This window comes from Wallemia ichthyophaga (genome assembly GCF_000400465.1).
Source record: "Wallemia ichthyophaga EXF-994 unplaced genomic scaffold scaffold5, whole genome shotgun sequence".
Lineage (NCBI taxonomy): Eukaryota > Fungi > Basidiomycota > Wallemiomycetes > Wallemiales > Wallemiaceae > Wallemia > Wallemia ichthyophaga.
In genome coordinates this window covers 383,605-400,819 of record NW_008806278.1, presented here as the reverse complement: position 1 = coordinate 400,819, position 17,215 = coordinate 383,605, and the positions used below count along the sequence as shown (strand labels likewise).

Genomic DNA, 17,215 nt, shown 5'->3' with positions numbered 1-17,215 from the left:
GTAATACAAATTTCTTTGAGTTAAGTGAGAAGTTGGATGTTGATTTGTTGAATATCGATAAATTAATACTGTTGCATATTATTGAACCATGATTATAATTCTCAAGTTTAACTAGTCGCAAGTCCATCTCAATTGAGTATTTTCTGCTTGATTGGAAGTTTGCACATATCCTCGTCGTCTTCATTGGGTGATGAGTAGATCTCATTCGAGGAATCGTAGTCATCTTCATCGTCAACCTGTCTCTGTTTCTGCTTCTGCTTCAGTTTCTCTTCCTCCTTCAGCGCCGCCTGTCTATCCTCGTTGTGGTACTTGCTCGAAACAATCGTTCCATTCTTGTTGATGCTTCGATTTGCAGATTGCAAAGTCAATGATTTGCCATCGATAGAAATTGATCTACCATTGTTAAGAGCATTTATCATTCTCTTGTCGTTAGCTGCTTGAGTTTGTGGTACGCGCATCGTTGATTTCAATTTACCGTCGATCACCTGACTCGTACGTTCAAGACTGGGCGGTGCACCATATGATTGATGCGCATCATGAGCACCATGTGCACCTTGCCAATCACCTGTACCATTTACAACCTGGGCATTGTGCCGACTGTTCTTGCGACTATTAACATCCTGGGCTAGCGTAACGCTATCATCCTCATTCTCCCTCTTCTTCTCATTCCCACTACTACTGTCATCTTCCATATCTGCATATTCTCCAGCCCCGCCTGAATTATGCTTGCTGTCACCACTACTTTCTCCGCTACTACCGCTGTGTAAGCCGCTGGCTTGCTTATCCACCTGTGACAGTGTGAGATCCATAGGAGAAGGTTCTTTGGTTAGTGTGGGTGAGTCAACATTTGTAATCTTATTTGTAATCTTGTTAGTGTGTTGCTGGGACACGTTGTTTTGAGTGTATTGCTGGGGTAGCTCTTGCTGTTCAGGTTGCTCGTGTTGCTCTTGTTGCTCACTCCCATGGGACGAGTTGTTGTGCACTTTGGCGTGTCGCTTCAAATTGGATGCCACTGAAAATGACCTGTTACAGCCAGTGACTTGGCAGACGAACGGACGTTCACCTGTGTGTGAGTAGGTGTGTATCTATATCGTGTGAGTGGGAGCTCCCTCGCTTTTAATAAGTCCGACTCACCTTCAATGAAGAAGGTCTGTTGAATGTCTTATAACAGTATTCACACGTGTAGATTTTTCCTTTCGAAGTTGAAGCAGTTGAAGTGGTTGAGTGGGTCGGAGTTAGCTGATGAGTTGTATTGGAAGTTGAGGCAGTTGCGTTTACGTTTGGATTTGCACTTGCATTTGCACTACCGCTTGCTTGATTCAAGTCAGGCTCATTATCCAACTTGCGCACTTGGGAATTTGCGTACTCATCGTCTTGTTGAGAAGCAGCAATGGCTTGACTAGTTGTACTCGAGTGGTGATTATCAACGTCATTACCCAATTTGCGCTTATTCGTAGTCATTTTGCGGGGTAAAGCAGAGCTATCAAGAGACCAATTGTGCAAAGAAGGTAACTGCAATGAAGAAGAGAAAGGGATAAGTTCTGGTGGGTGCTCAGAGCTTTGTCCATGTGGCTTATGATATTTTCTATAAGTTGGTGTAGGTAAAGGTGCAGGCATTTGAGGTAATGGTTCTGCGGGTAAGACTTTATCAAATTGGTATTGAGAGGGAGAAGTGTGCTGGTGATTGTCTTGATTTATTAGATTACTTATACTTGGTTGTACTATAGGGTGATTCAAGTTAATCACGAGTGGACCAGAGAAGGTATGTCTACGCGACTTTGTAGATTCTGTAGAGGCAGAAGAAGATGAAGCAACGGATCCGGGTGACTTAACTTCTGAATCGTTATTTTGAATAAAATTCACGTGATTCAATCCAAATTTCAATGGATCGAGCTTATTCAACGATGAGGATCTTTGGCGGTTGACTGAAAGCCTTTTAGGAATATCCTGATACTCCCCACTACCACCACTTGTATAATTACTTGCTTCATTAGATTCTGTATTCCCCCCGGATATATCAAATGAAATTGCTGAATTTGAAGTCGAAGTCGACGTGGCTATTGGGAATTCTAGTTAAACTTATATACGCGCACTTAGCTGAATCCACTTACCACCCTCCATTTTTTCCTCGTCGATCACTTGGTTGTTCTTAACGATCATCATTGCCCTTGGAAAATTATACAAGCTCCACAACTAATCCGAAAGTTCGGTAAAATAGATATTTTTCTTTTTAAGCTTCATTCTATTCAATATTGCTCACTTTATGCTTATAAAGGCTTTTACTGTAACTTTTATCGTAAATTTTACACGTCTTGTGTTATGACATCATGCCCATTACGCAATTCACTGTGTCGGTGGCGATCAAGTGGGTGATATTACAATAAAAGTTGTTTTTCGAGGCTCACCTAGTTCCAGCGTTATATTGTATTAAACCTGATCACTTTACCCTATCCGAAAATAACATCATTCTTCGGTTTAACATCATATATCTGTGAATAACATCATACGCCTTATGTAATACTCACAAAGTAGCGTTCTCCCACTCTGATCTCTTCGTCTTAGAACCTGGCCTTAACACGCTTCTCGCTTTCCACAGGCTTACGTAATTCGTTGCGAAGAAACTACATTATCCATTGACAGCAACTGGGCTTTAAGTACAGCCAATGGTTTTGGAGTTGGCAGGGCTTTTCCCAAGTGTTTGAAAGCGCGTGTACCTTAGAGAAAACTTTCACTTCTACACCTTGAGGCACTTGACTAGTAATTAAGAGCTTCTACCCCTTTTCTCTTATTTATTCTTCACAATTTTGTTTGGGATAGTTGAAAACGCTATTTGAAGACTATGAAGAGTTGGACATACGAATTGCACAAGACTGTCTTTCAAAATGTTTTTACTTCAACCGTTTTTTGGCTCACGAAGATGAGTGTCACATATCAGCAATTCTACAAGTACCACAAATCAAAACTACACCTTATCTTAGCGTCGCTTGGACTTGCAGATAAGACATTAGGCTTGGATTATAAGATGAGCTTACAGCCAAATACAACAGCATATGACAGAAAGGCCAGTTTTAACACTGGCATAACATTTCTCGGAAATTTTTCTTGCTTTATCCAGCGATTTCTCCACACTAGATAAGCACTTATCTGTCTCAGGCACCCGTCCAATTCCCATAAATCCAGCTAATTGCCCCTTTTTCATTAACACCAAAGACTCACAAAATGAAAGACAAAGCATCAGTTGATTCAGAAAAAAGCGCCGTCCATAGACCAGTAAACATCCGCGATGTTGACGAGGAAGTGGACGCATTTGAACATCTGAAAGGGACTGAAGGATACGTTGAATACCGCACTTTAAATTGGTTCCAGGTGGGTATGTCCCTAATTTAACACCTCCTAACATTAGACAGGCTGGCGGTCTTCTCCTTGCTGAAACTCTCGCGTTGGGTGTTTTGTCCTTCCCTAATTTGGCAGCGCAAATTGGCGTAGCACCTACAATTGTCGCTACAATCATCCTTGCCTTTTTAGCCTGGATTACTGGTTATATTCTAGTAGACTTCAAAGTAAATCATCCTAGTGTCATGAACTTTGCGGATGTGGGCCGAATAATTGGTGGTTCAATCTTCAAGTGGGTGATGCTCATTGGAATAGTGCTCAAGTCAGTCCTCATTCAAGCATCTCATGTCAACAGCGGTGGCACGGCTTTCACTGAGATGAGTCGTAACGCCAGATGTTCAGTTTTGCTCTGCTTCTGTATGGCACTGTTCGGATTCGTTTGCACTATTCCACGGAAGTTTAGTCACGCTAGTTGGGCCTCGTTCGTTTCGTGCATCTCCATCATCACGGCTTGTCTCATTACAATCATTGCATGCGGCGCGAACCAGGCTGAGTATAGCAATGCGACGTGGAGAGCTGCCAACAACCCTGGAGTCGCTGGCGTTGTGAACTCTCTTACGAACATGATCTTCGCTTATGGGGGTCATGCCGCGATTTTCGCCTTCGTCTCAGGTGGGTGCAATACTCTCTCCACCAACGCAAATTTTGGCAGATGTTAACACGCGGCAGAGATGAAAAAACCGAACGACTTCAAAAAAAGCTTGGCAATGGTGCAAGTTGTTTCAACCTCCTTCTATATTACTATCGGTGTCGGTGTGTACATGCTCGTTGGAGAGGAGAACGTCAAGAGCCCAGCCCTGTCAATCCCAGGCTACAAATTGGAAACAGCAGCTTATGCGATTGCGCTTGTCTCTATCACAATAAGCGGTGTCATACCAGCCCTGAACGGAATGAAACAAATCTGGGGTAGATGTGTTTTATATTTGTTGATTCTCCTGACTCGCTTCATAGTTGAAGCATTCAGAGGCAAAAAGATGCTGACCTCAAACGACTGGAAGACATACACAACGTGGATTGCGCTGGCCTTCACTACCTGGATGATTGGTTTCTTCCTCGCCCAACTAATCCCATTTTTTTCCTCGCTGCTGTCTATCATCTCAAGCGTGCTGACGGTGTGGTTCACTTATGGCATTTCTGGTATCATGTGGCTCTATGACAATAGGAAAGGCAGTAACAGATCACCAGAAGGATGGTTCAGCAACAGACAGAAGACGCTCATGTTCGCGTTTTCGGTGTTTATCATTATTATGTCTTCTGTCATCACTCCGCTGGGTATGTACAGTGCTATCGAATCTATCAAAGATGGCTATAGCACTGGTGCGTATTCACATCCGTTCGCGTGTAAATCTGACTGAGCTGGGTGCACTATTGCTTGAGTTGCTTTCATTTTCTAGGGTTTAATGTTTTCTAATGTTTATTTTACGCAATGTTTAAAGGTTTGTATAATTAAGGAATATAATTTTTCACGCTCATCAATTGAAAGTGTTGGTACATAGACGGGGCTTTGTTAGAACTAAAGGTCTCAGTTTTCTCTTTAACGGCGGTAGCAGTACAATGTGGAAGGCTGGCAACTGGGACTTTATAGCCCTCCCTTAACCTGACGTGCAGAAATAGTTTGATGGTGAATAATTAGCCTCCCGCTCATATTCCGATGTGGGCTGGTAGTGTCTTGGTAATTGTTTTTATTTATTGGATCATCTAGACTTGGTTTTAGTATAGGATGACTCAACTCAATGGCGAGTGGACCGGAGAATGTATGTCTACGCGACTTTGAGAGTCCTGTGGAGGTTGAAAATAATGATGAGACTGATTGAGTTGATTTCACTTGCCTGTTCCTCGTAACTAGTCAAACAGCGCATCCTGCCAACGTGTCTAAATTTTCATACCTTATCTCATACAGATACGTAAAAAAATTTTGCAGAAAGATAGTAACTAAAGAGTCATCAAAAACCTTTATATCTTGATTACATACACGATTTCGCCTATCAGTCTTACTATAGTCGATGGGCGACAATCAGTGATCGGTGCCTGTCGATAAGGTATAATTAGCTGATAGAGGAAATACATTTACCGGTAATTGAACTTCGGACGTTCAAAAAATGTCAACAGTAAAGAAAGCTAGCCATGAAAGTGATATTGAAAAAAAAAGGTTTCGAGACGAGCGTTGAAGAGGTGGATGCTTTCGAAAAAAATAAAGGCAACAAAGACTACTTAGAGTATAGGACAATGGGATGGTGTCAAGGAGGTGAGAGGAGTTCAGTTGCGAGACACCCTCTCACAGATCATGCTAGCGGCGCTCCTCTTAGCTGAGACACTCGCGCTTGGAGTGTTATCGTTCCCCAATATTGCCAGTCAGATAGGCATAGCGCCGACGATAGTCGCCACCATTGGACTTGCTTATCTGGCTTGGGTGACTGAATATATATTGATAGACTTCAAAGTGAACCATCCAGCAGTCATGTCTTTTGCAGACGCCGGCCAAGTTGTCGGAGGGCCCATATTTAAATGGGTGCTGTTTGTCGGTATAATGGTCAACACTGTCTTCATCGCCGCGTCGTATGTAAATAGTGGCGGAACTGCTTTTGTAGAGATGAGCCATAATGCGCGCTGCTCTGTGCTACTAGGCTTCTGTATGGCGCTTCTTGGCTTCGTAGTGAGTGGGAGAATGTTTATTTAGAGATGCTCAGTCTTATACGAACACAGTTCACCATTCCTCGCAAGTTTCAACATACATCATATGCGTCTTTCGTCTCTTGTGGCTCGATTGTCACGGCATGTCTCATCACTATCATCGCGTGCGGTGTCGATAGAGATCAGTGGAAAGATGCGAGCGGTAGTGTGACATACAAAGCTGCTGCAAATCCAGGCCTCATAGGTGTGATAAACTCATTTACAAATATATTATTTGCGTGAATATCTCATTTTTGGGTAATGCATCACTCACGTCGCTTCTAGGTATGGGGGACATGCAGCCATATTCAGTTTCTGCTCCGAGATGAAGAACCCCAACGACTTCAAGAAGAGTCTTGGAGTAGTGCAGTTAGTTTCAACATTGTTCTATATCACCGTTGGTATCGGCGTGTATGCGCTGGTGGGAGAGAATAAAGTCAAGAGCCCAGCCCTCTCAATCCCAAGATATAAAGTTGAGATTGCGGCTTATGCGATAGCTATGGTATCCATAATTGTAGCTGGAGTCTTGCCAGCTTTGGTTGGCATTAAGCAGCTGTGGTGTGAGTAGGTGCTGAAATACTGAGACATTGAAACTGACACGCACAAACCCACAGTAGAGTTCTTCCGCGAGAAACCAATGCTTACAAGTAATAATTGGAAAGCGCAGGCTATCTGGACAGCGCTCGCGTTTGTTACGTGGATGCTCGCATTCGTTCTTGCACAGCTGATTCCCTTCTTCTCGTCACTGCTTTCGATCATCTCGAGCATTACTAATATGTGGTTCACGTATGGACTGTCGGGTGTGATATGGCTTTGGGATAATAAGAGAGGCAGTCATCGCTCACCGGGTGGGTGGTCCGCAAGTCCAGGGAAAGTTGGCATGGGGTACTATCCGCTCTTACTATAATCCTTGCTGCTGTAATTACACCGTTGGGTATGTACATAGCCATTGAATCAATCAAGGTGGGGTTTGCTAGTGGGTCTTACTCACATCCTTTCGCTTGTAAATCAAGCTAAGACGCGGTCTTGCTAGATTTCCTCTCTTTCAACTGTTATGATGCTTTTTTATGCTTGTTTCTGGCAGGAATGTCTTACAGTGTGCCGTAGAACCAAGTGACCTTGTTAGTGGTCTTACGAGGCTTTGAATCGGAGAAATATGAGTTTGAAAGAAGCTTCGAATCTGTAAGTCTGTCGAAATTTATAACTTGGCTTCTCGGTTATCGTATGATCGCCGTCTTCTCTCTTCCCAGCGAGCAACGCAATGATGCTAAAAAGAGGACTGCAAGGAGTGCGAGAAGCAGTTAGCGGCAAAGCCTCTCATGGAATTCAAGGTAGCCAACGCAGCCAACGCAGCCACCTCATCCAACTCCGCCAAATGAGCAAAGCGATAGAGAAGCGTGGGTTGAATTGCACGCACACAGACACACCAACTCACCCTCCAAACAGCGCGGAAGGTCACGATTAGCAGTCTCAACAAGCTCAAGAAGCAGCATATGCCGATAACTGTGTTAACGTGTTATGATTATCCGACGGCGAAGAACATTGAGCACACGCACACAACACAGGACGGGATAAACATAGCACTCGTCGGTGATAGTCTAGCGTTCACTGCACTTGGCTACACCTCCACCTCGCAACTCACACTCGACGAGATGATCCACCACTGCAAGGCGGTCAGTCGGGGTGCGAGTACGCCGCTCATTATCGCTGATATCCCTTTCGGGTATGTGGGTCTATCTGACGAGGCGGCGGTAGGTGCAGCGATCCGACTCGTGCGCGAAGGGGGCGTGGATGGAGTGAAGATTGAAGGGGGAGCCAAGGAGGCGCGTGTTATCGCAAAGGTCGTCGATGCGGGTGTTCCGGTTATTGCACATGCTGGTTTACAGCCTCAGCGTGCTACGCAGACTTCTGGGTTCAGGGTACAGGGCAAGACGGCGGGCAGTGCGCTGTCGATCGTAGAGGATTGTAAAGCCGTGCAGGAAGCAGGCGCTTTTGCAGTTCTTCTCGAAGCTGTACCACCGCAGCTGGGTGATTACATCACTGAGCGTCTCAAGGTACCCACTATCGGCATTGGCGCGGGTGGGGGTACTGATGGACAGGTGCTCGTGCAGAATGACATGGTAGGCGCTTTCGACGCTTTCAGGCCGAGGTTTGTAAGGGTGTTCGGCGACGTTGGCGGTGCAACTGGTGAGGCTATTGAGAGTTATGCGCAGAGCGTGCGCGCAAGAGACTTCCCCAGTGCGGAAGAGTCGTACACTATCGAGGAAAGCAAGTGGAACGAAATACGTGAGCATATAGAGAAGAAAGAAAGGCAGCAGGAGTAGAGTGTTATGTGTACAATGTGCTATGTATACAATGTGCTTTGTATACATGTATTGATTACTTGATAAGTTGCAAGAGTTGCACGAAGCCAAGAGTTGTACTGGCTGCAGCAAGCGCGATTCTTCCGCAGTGAATGAGCATCCATTTATACAGCAAAGCGTTGACGGTGTTGTCTCGGTCCACGACGCCTTCAGGCTCATTTGTCTTCTTGAAGAGCTTCTTGTTCACGGGCAAGACGAAGATGCGTGTGTAAGGGAAGAGAGAGAAGATGAGAATGGCTGGGGCTGACAAGACAGCGCGGTTAGATAGATACGCAGACACAGAGAAGCAAGCAGTAGCTGTGAGTACTAGCGGTGGAATCGTCTTGACAGCATTCTTATAGGAATGGTGTAGTAATTTCACTGTGTTGGAGTTGCTTGCATTGGACAAAGGCGAGTACCATATTAATGGCCAGGATGCTGTAAATCCTGTGGTGATACCAGCAAAGCCAGTGCCGAGAGCTAGAAGAATTGAGGGTTTCGACATTATAATTGATGGATGTGTGACAGAGAGTGCGTGTGTAGAGAATCAAAGAAATTGAAGCATATTAAAACCATCCCAAGTATCTTGATCAATTACCAATACAAATCGAATTCGAGCCATTTGAGCTATTCATCCATGTGATACCATCACTCTGATCATAGATGACGTTATTCTGAGTCTGCTTGAATAAAGTCGAAAGCGTTTGTATTCAAACAATCAAGCTTTGGATTACTGCGTTTGATCAAAGAATCTTTAGGTTCACGTTCTTCTTCATGAGCGTGGCTTTCTGCTTTTGAAGTCTTAACATTTCTGCGTAGTCTCTTCAATAATATTACCGTACTGTTTTATATCTGAGCTGGTTTAAAGGAATCAACGTTTCTCCTCTTTAATTTAACTAGACAAGCACAGTGAAGATACCTTGCTTTCATCGAGTCTTTGACTCCGCTGGCTGTAATCGAGTGAAGTGTAGGACATGTTCTCCAGGAAGTCATATCTTCGTGGAACATACACTTCACTACAAATGTTTATTTTTCCCTCTTTTATTTCGACACTCCTAGCCATCCATAACACTCTCTTATCGATTGAAACACTGCTGATGCCAATCGATAGCATAAAAGTTAGTAGGCTTCCCAAGTTCAAATATTGCTATTATGCTGAGAATTTGCTTAAATATTTAAAATACATAAAATCAATCAATTATCGATACATTTTGCCCTACTCATCTTCCTCATCATCGCTGACGTCCCATCCAGCATGTCTCATTTTTGTTTTATCCATTGCACGCTTCGAGGTGATATCCTCGAGCAATACCAACAAATCTTCAAGCTCCTTTTGTGAGTTCTCATTATCTGCAGCCTGTGACTTCAGAGTGTTATTTTCGTTATTGAGAGTGGTATTGTTATTGGTCAAAGCATGGATCTCTGAGGTATGTGTATGCTTAAGAGATTCGTTTTGTGCTTTTGCCTCAGAAAGCTGTCTTTCAAGTTCGTCAGCCTGGGAAGTTTTAGCAGTGAGGGTGTCATTGAGGGTGTCGGTAGATGTTTTGAGCTTGTAATCGTATTCAGCTTTGAGGCTGGCTTCATACTCTGCCCTATTTCCTGCCTCATTCTCCTTAATATTCTCAATCTCCTTCGTTAGCCGTTCCACCTCTCTTCTCGCAACCTCCTCGCGCTCAACTCTCTCAGCGAGGTCAGTTCTGAGGGCTGCTGACTCCGGCGAGCCCTGCTCCCACAGTACCTGCAGCTTGCTCCTAGCATCGCCGAGTTCGCTGTTCTGGGCAGTGTTAGCTTTTCTACTCCTACACCCATACAAAAACTCAAACTCACCACTCGTTCTGCTTCCATTTCACAATTTGCGTACTGCACTTTAACCTCCTCGATGCGCTGTCTGAGAGACTCGACGAGTGCGTCTTTCTCCTCCAACGCCTTCTTGTATTCCGCAGAGGCGTCCGCATCCGTATCTGCATCTACATGTGCATCTATGCGGGCAGGTGGGTGGCTGCTTGGGAGCACTTCCTTATTTTCTCCCACATCCTCCACATCCTCCACATCCTCCCTCACCACACTCCTCTGCACGGCCATGAACGAACCCTTGAAAAACTCCACATAATGCCAGTCGAACCACCACCCCTCATCGTGAGGATTCTCAGCCAGCATGAGTGAGTCATCGGGTGAGCTCACGCGTCCGAACCGTCTATCAGCTCTGAAACGCGCGAGAGACTGTATGACGTTATCGACGCCAACCTGCTTGTGAATGAGAGTGTGTAGATCTGTCTTAGTCACTTCGGCGTGTGCCTCCGTGTTATATCTGTATATAGCGGCGAGCGTGAAAGCGCACAGTCCCTGTATGAGCGCATCAACCCCGCTGTGCTTAATGGGCTGAATCAAGAGCTGGAGGTTGGACGATTCGCGCAGTATGTCGCTCACCGTGCGAGGCGACTCCCATACCCACACACTGAGCAGGATCAGATAGGAAGTGGTAAGTCGCGTCCAGTCGGTGTGGGTATTGTTGTTGTTGCCGCTGTCAACGCTATCGTGTTCCTCTTCCTCTTTCTCGTCGCGATTCTTCATCGCTTTCTCTCCCAGCTCACCTTCTCTCTCATCCTCACCTCCCTCGCCGCGGTTGATGGAAGAGAACTCGGCGGCGCGCGCACGCGCATCGGCAGCTGCTCGCTCACGTGCACAGACGGTAAGATTGCCGAAGATGCCATGAAGGAGGCTGATGGATTCTTCATCACCGCTCTCGCTAGTTTCGCCACTCTCCGTGAAGGGCACATTGCGTGCCATCGCCTTTGCATCTTCCGAGTAGCGCAGTATGTGGGTCATGATGAGGCTGGCGAAGAAGACTTTCTGAGAGATGAGGGCGCCGTCGGAAGCACCTCCAGCACTCTCACCCTCCCCATCAGGCAAGGTGGACAGGGCTTCGAGCAGGAGTGAGCCGGCCGTGTGCGTGAGCGAGCCATCGTAGTTGAGTGTGTGGTGGGAGTGAGACATACTGGCTATGATCTCGAGCTTGAGCGTGTCATTGGATGTGATGAGGCTCTCGAACGCAGTGAGTGCGGCCACCTGGAGCATTAGATTGTGGCCTTTGAGCGAGTCAACATCATCTACCATCCTGTTCTCGTCACCTGATTCTCCATTTAAAGCTATATCTATGAGAGAGATTGTGGCTAGACGCGGTGGGAGCTTTAGGTAGCCGGCTGCGTATGCTTCTGAGTTGAGGATAGGTTGGGTTTGGGAGTGTGTAAAGAGATGCTGATTCTGAGGCGATGTGGAGAAGATGGAAGTTAGGGCAGTCAAAGTTTGTGCTTTGAGGGTGATTGGAGCGTTGGAAGAGAGGGAGAGGTCGATAAGACATTGTGTAAGACCTGATTGAAGAATTGCCTGTTGTGTGTGAGGGGGTTTCTCCAAAGAAAAAAAAAGGAGAATACGCACCAAATTACCCTGCCTATTACCAAGACCAGCGATGATACGTACGATATCAATGACGATAGCAGCGTTTATAACTTTCTGTTCAGACCAATACTGCAAGCAGAAGCTGTCCAAGTTTTCAGGAGAGTAAGAGAGAGAGTAACTGAGGTTTTTAACAAAACCCATTTCTCTAAAGAAGGAAATGTTTGAGGAATTGTATCTGAGCAAATTTTGAATACAGTGTAGGCAGTCTTGGACGAGGATACCACCATCGATAGCGCCTTCAGTGAGGATAATATTGAAGAGCTTATCAAAAATACCTTCAAAAGCAGCAATCTTTTGTAATTCAGAGTTAAAATCAGTGATGTAGAGAAGAATTATGATTGTCTCAGATCGGATAAAGTTGGAATAGTCAAGGAGTTGAATTAGGTTAGAAAGGCCGTTATGAGAAATGAGCTGGTTGATAGTGAGGGACTTGAAGTTGATTAGAAGGATGTTTAGTATTTGAATTGTGTAGAGTTTAGCGTAGGATGAGCTGTTTGAAGTTAAGATTCCAAGCAAAAGACCAATTTTACCATTAGATAAGATCAGCTTTGTTGATTTAGTTGACAATTCGAATATACAAAGAAGAGTATCCAATAGTAGCTCTAATTGGCTGTTTTCAATGGAATTTAAAAGATCTAGGAGAGGTACTAGTAAATTTGAAGCTACCAGACTATTAAAATCCTTATTAAGGGATTTAATAGTTAGCAGCTGCGATTTGACATCAACACGCTCAATTATATTTTCCTTTACAGTAGAAATAACACCATTTACGTTTATTTCACTGAGATTGCTATTAACCAGGGCATTATTAAATTTATCAACTAATCCGAATAAGCTCATCGTTGTGTTGGCACAAGGGTTACGTCCATCACGTATATTCTTGACTGAAAATGCATCACATGTGTGTTTTGTTCTTTTTAATGGATTTATCTAATGCTCCCCATAAGTACCATACGTACACCCTGCAGTCACCCACTTATCGTTAAGAATGTACTCGACGTTGATAACGAACTCAAACCTGAATATGTTAGTCGTTCTATTAGTGTTGACCAAGCCACGCTTGTGACGTACGTATCAAATCCACTCAAATCCTATCAAAACTCACTAAAATCAAGAACGTTTTCAGCTGTGTCGCTCAGAACTCTACGAACATCTACAAACGCTTTTCTAGATAATCTTAAACTCGTTATTTCATCTATTAACACGTTTGATAAGCAAAATTATCGCTCGACTGACGTACTTGATATTAAAGAAGGCTCAAAGGAGAGAGACAGGCATGGTCAATTACAAAATCAATAAATGCATCGTTTTCTTCAATTTCAACATTTTCTAAACACTTTTACTTTCCAGTGAGCCATCCCCACCAGCTCTTTCCTTTGTCGACACCTTGATCCTTTCTAGCTGTAGCATACTTCTTATCAAGCTTTTCTTTAACGTCACCAGTGAGTGAGCTAGCTGAGCCTAACGCCTTAGCATAAGCATTCTCCGCTTCTGCTTTAACATCGCTGGCTGAGCTATTGGCGCGACTGCGAACATCCGTATAAGCTGCTTCTGCCTTCTTCACAGCCTCGTCGTAACCTGATGAAGCTGCGCTCTTGGCTGAGTCGACGTATCCACCTGCAGCGCTTTTGCTCTTGTCTGCAGCATCCATTGCCTCCTTCTTAGCCTTTTCGATTTGGGCTTCTTCGCCGTTTTGCGATGTATAGTAGTAGCTGTGTGTGTTGTTAGTTGAGCTTGAGTTTAACGCGGCCCACTTACTATCCACCGCCGGCAACTGCACCAGCGAGGAGCAACTTAGGCAGAGCAGAGCCACCTTCGTTTGGTGCTGTGCTGTATCTGCGAGCTGTTTGTGTGCGTGCTACTCTTAATGCTGATCTTGAGAACATGGTTGTTTGTATTAAAATGGTTACCTCAGATTAATCCAAGTGTGACGCACTCCATATGACGTCATTCAATAGTAGCTCAGTCTGTGTCTACGTCACAGTTTTAAAGGATAACGATATGCGGATGGTTGAAGAATTATGAGCTGGTGGTTTTATGGGATTATCAAGACCATTGCTGCATCTGTCTTGATATCTCTGTGAGATCTGAGATTTGCAACAAACGCGAAGCTCGCTGCATTACTTTTATATTATGTGACCTTTATCAGACAGTGGTGCACGGATTTCTTTTGTAATAAAAGTTTATACGTTTAGTAAATATCTATACATCTACACATGCTGCACCAGCTTCTTACAGCCCTCTTTCCAACCATTTCCAACAGCAAAAGCCTCTCCAAACTCAGCCTCCAGATCATGCAGTCTCTTACCCACCAAAATCAAAGAGTGGAGTGGTGGACCAAACGCATCCTCATCCACCTCCGCCAATTCCCTCAGAGTGCCCGCCTTGATGACCTGCTGTTCAGCGCCTACTCTCGAAAGACTAACAGCGAGCGTTTCGCGTGTGTAAGCGTCCTCGCTATATCCCTCAGCTTTCTCATCGAGGAGAGTGAGGAGCTGCTCCACCGCCCTACTCACACTCATGTACCGTGGAGGCTCGAATATCTTCCTTCCCCTTGCCAGATTCTCCACCGACTGCTCCTTTACCTTAATATCGAGTAGTAGGAGTGTATGAGCGCCAATGCGCATGTTCTCAGCAATGCGCTCGACAAAACTGGATGGTTTCCACGTTTCTGTGAAGAACGGAATACTGATCGTCTGGCCAAAGTTGTAGAGCTGCAGACCAGAAGCGCCAGCCGCATTCATGATGCTTGCGTTGTGGAACACGCGTGTAGGCACACCTGCATTTCTGGCCCGCAGGAGAAGATCAGTGTGTGTTGTTGCGCTGTTTGGTGCGTTCGTTAGCTGCGCAAGGCTTCTCACTCCCTCATAAACCCACCCATAGGGATCGCCAACAACGAGGAATGAAACGTCGACCTCACTCGCACGAGATAGAATCTCCTCGGACTCCGTCTCTACCATGTCCCTATCAGCTATTGTCACAGCCCTGCCGTAGAAATCCTGCAGTTTTTGCACATCCACAAGAAGTATAGAGGTGTAGGCTTCAAGATAGACACGCTCAGATTTCCTCACTGCTTCCAAACCATTTACTGATATGTCCTTCTCGTCTGCCAATCCCAATCCAATTACGTAGAGCATGGCCGTGTTGTTGCAAGTGGGTGTGGTGGTGAGTGTGGAGGAAAACGACTAATGGAACATAACTTAAGGGTCTTTTATCTGTGTAGATGATTGCTTGAGATGGTTGAGATACCTAAGATACTCCAGATACTCCAGATACTCCAGATATCCCAGAAACTGAGATACTTCAATTGAGATAGCCCTCGAATAGCTTTCGCAGATATATCCTGATAACATTTACTAAAACGTCACCCCAATGACGCAACCACGCTTCGTAGCAAAATTAGCTTTCGTCGCCCCAGACGGAGCGGGCGGGCAACTCTGGCCGATCATGCAGAATATCTGCAAGTGCTGAGCGGATCTAGAGTTCAATTAAGGGGTGTCAAGACGCGGAACCTTGCAGCCTCGCGCCGTTTGGCCGCCGCTTGTGTAGATTACATCATACAAACATTGGAAGACTGGTGTATTTGATGTGTGTGTAAATTGGAATAGCGTTATATCCAATGAATATGCTAAGCTTCGGAAAGGCCATTTATTAATCTAGAAATGAAATACATATAAATCCTATGGTACAAAAATCCAGTGCAATTGATTTTTCGAAAGTTGAAATATAATAACAATCAAAGTTATAAACTCCTCCTCATGCCACCTCAAGCTTCCTGCTGAGGTATTTCAGTAGCCGTACAATTAGCATCACCTGTAGTGTTGAGGGCATACGCAGCCAACGAAAAAAAGTGGTAATTATCAGCGTTGTTAATAGCAGCTGAAGCGTTATTGGCTGCCAAATCTAACACGCAACTCATCCCATAGCAGCTGTATCCAGACGAATCGTCAGTTGAGACAAGGGGAAATACATAGCAAAACCACCCACATATCAGAAGTATCAGCGATCTGATGGGACAGTTCGTGAATCTAAAACATACGTAAGTCCAAGTAGCGCGATGAGTTGTCCACTCACAATGATACCCGCCTTCACCCACCCTTCATCTGCTTCGACGGTATTGCACACCTCATCTAACCCAACGTAATTCCAAAAATTATCGCAGAAAGCTACGACGCTTTGATCCACTGTGATATACATTAGTCATTATCACAGACGCTTCACCCTCATCAGATCAGTGGGCCCGAGAGACGGAGGACGAAAGACGCAGACGCAGGCAAGACTTACTCGCCGAATATGCAATAACCCCTTTCTCGCAAGATGACACTACACGTGAGAGTGAAACCTATGGTAAGCGGAAGTTAAATTTAATAAAGATGTGTCTTACGCGGATCACTGCAGCTCTCGCGCGGTTGGCCGCTGCTCGCGTAACTTGCATCATAAAGGCTCATTTGCTGGATGGGAGATAATTTTAGTATATGAGTGTAGTATGTATCTCCTTCCACCCACCTTTATGGTCTCCACTGGATTCGGCGTGGCATTGCCATAATTTCCGAAATATTGCTTCAGCAGATTGGCGTCGCTTAGATGACTATGCGAGTTAAGATTTGAAACATACGTCTAGTTGCGTTCTGTTCTACTTACTACTTTGTAATCGATAGCAACACTTCTGCCTCATCCATTGCTTGCGTGAGCTCCGCTTTGTGTGCATCGCAGCTCTGATCGACGCTCGCACGTCCCCTGTGAGCAGAGAGAGGGAGTGCACTGTGACTTGTTGTAAGCGAATTGTGCAAAAGGCTATGGATTTACGTTGGTGTTGCAGCCTTATGGTTAAGGTATGCCCCGGCGACAGCACCTATGATGACATGCATGCCGACCAAAGTTGGGAATATTTTCATTTGAGGGTGCGTTTGAGGGTGTTTGGAAAGAGAGCGGAAAAAGAAATGATCGACTGAAATAACCTCGTTTCACATCCTCTGATGCATTCAATACCTTCTATTTGCGTTTTGTACACCTTCCAAAAGCGGCGTGAAAAATTTGCAAGCGATATGCACGGCAGGGAGAGACAAGAATAAGGTTTATTAAATTAGAGTTGTTAGTCATGTGGAGAATAAGCTTTTATTGAATATTTAAGAGTGGCGGGAGATTAATTCGCGGGCTTTAGCTGTATTGGGGGGGAATTTGCGCTCAAACCACTCAACCTCACCACGGCCCCTTACCCCTGCTCATCCATGCATAAAAACTGCCCCTAGGCCAAATAGAATTTACTCATCGGCCCAGGTTAATTAGGGCAGCGGCCGGGGTTGAAGGTGAGACCCCTATTTTTCAACGGTGCCCTGAATCTGGGCAACTCTGCC

General features: G+C 45.0%; 8 protein-coding genes across 8 annotated transcripts; 2 read left to right on the top strand and 6 right to left on the bottom strand.

The window, feature by feature from the left end:
* Positions 1 to 128: 128 nt before the first annotated feature.
* Positions 129 to 2,160, bottom strand: J056_003737 (Zinc finger protein C25B8.19c; the record flags this gene model as incomplete). The annotated part of the gene is made up of 3 exons (XM_009268953.1): positions 129 to 1,085; positions 1,135 to 2,057; positions 2,112 to 2,160. 3 exons carry the CDS (start codon positions 2,158 to 2,160, stop codon positions 129 to 131), a joined length of 1,929 nt encoding a protein of 642 aa, XP_009267228.1.
* Positions 2,161 to 3,219: 1,059 nt separating this feature from the next.
* J056_003736 (N amino acid transport system protein) lies at positions 3,220 to 4,989 on the top strand (the record flags this gene model as incomplete). The annotated part of the gene is made up of 5 exons (XM_009268952.1): positions 3,220 to 3,366; positions 3,408 to 4,005; positions 4,063 to 4,299; positions 4,345 to 4,710; positions 4,877 to 4,989. The coding sequence occupies 5 exons, from the start codon at positions 3,220 to 3,222 to the stop codon at positions 4,987 to 4,989; spliced, it is 1,461 nt and encodes a 486-aa protein (XP_009267227.1).
* Positions 4,990 to 5,517: 528 nt separating this feature from the next.
* Positions 5,518 to 8,387, top strand: J056_003735 (3-methyl-2-oxobutanoate hydroxymethyltransferase; the record flags this gene model as incomplete). Its single annotated transcript, XM_009268951.1, has 7 exons — positions 5,518 to 5,638; positions 5,685 to 6,046; positions 6,097 to 6,302; positions 6,349 to 6,623; positions 6,678 to 6,911; positions 7,314 to 7,460; positions 7,510 to 8,387. 7 exons carry the CDS (start codon positions 5,518 to 5,520, stop codon positions 8,385 to 8,387), a joined length of 2,223 nt encoding a protein of 740 aa, XP_009267226.1.
* Positions 8,388 to 8,442: 55 nt separating this feature from the next.
* On the bottom strand, positions 8,443 to 8,910 carry J056_003734 (uncharacterized protein; the record flags this gene model as incomplete). The annotated part of the gene is made up of 1 exon (XM_009268950.1): positions 8,443 to 8,910. One exon carries the CDS (start codon positions 8,908 to 8,910, stop codon positions 8,443 to 8,445), a length of 468 nt encoding a protein of 155 aa, XP_009267225.1.
* A 711-nt stretch (positions 8,911 to 9,621) lies between these two features.
* On the bottom strand, positions 9,622 to 12,701 carry J056_003733 (General vesicular transport factor; the record flags this gene model as incomplete). Its single annotated transcript, XM_009268949.1, has 3 exons — positions 9,622 to 10,179; positions 10,233 to 11,789; positions 11,841 to 12,701. 3 exons carry the CDS (start codon positions 12,699 to 12,701, stop codon positions 9,622 to 9,624), a joined length of 2,976 nt encoding a protein of 991 aa, XP_009267224.1.
* A 499-nt stretch (positions 12,702 to 13,200) lies between these two features.
* J056_003732 (uncharacterized protein) lies at positions 13,201 to 13,747 on the bottom strand (the record flags this gene model as incomplete). Its single annotated transcript, XM_009268948.1, has 2 exons — positions 13,201 to 13,573; positions 13,620 to 13,747. The coding sequence occupies 2 exons, from the start codon at positions 13,745 to 13,747 to the stop codon at positions 13,201 to 13,203; spliced, it is 501 nt and encodes a 166-aa protein (XP_009267223.1).
* A 324-nt stretch (positions 13,748 to 14,071) lies between these two features.
* Positions 14,072 to 14,998, bottom strand: J056_003731 (Diphthine synthase; the record flags this gene model as incomplete). The annotated part of the gene is made up of 2 exons (XM_009268947.1): positions 14,072 to 14,684; positions 14,739 to 14,998. The coding sequence occupies 2 exons, from the start codon at positions 14,996 to 14,998 to the stop codon at positions 14,072 to 14,074; spliced, it is 873 nt and encodes a 290-aa protein (XP_009267222.1).
* A 629-nt stretch (positions 14,999 to 15,627) lies between these two features.
* J056_003730 (uncharacterized protein) lies at positions 15,628 to 16,756 on the bottom strand (the record flags this gene model as incomplete). Its single annotated transcript, XM_009268946.1, has 7 exons — positions 15,628 to 15,790; positions 15,849 to 15,889; positions 15,936 to 16,045; positions 16,246 to 16,312; positions 16,368 to 16,449; positions 16,503 to 16,622; positions 16,668 to 16,756. 7 exons carry the CDS (start codon positions 16,754 to 16,756, stop codon positions 15,628 to 15,630), a joined length of 672 nt encoding a protein of 223 aa, XP_009267221.1.
* Positions 16,757 to 17,215: the final 459 nt, after the last annotated feature.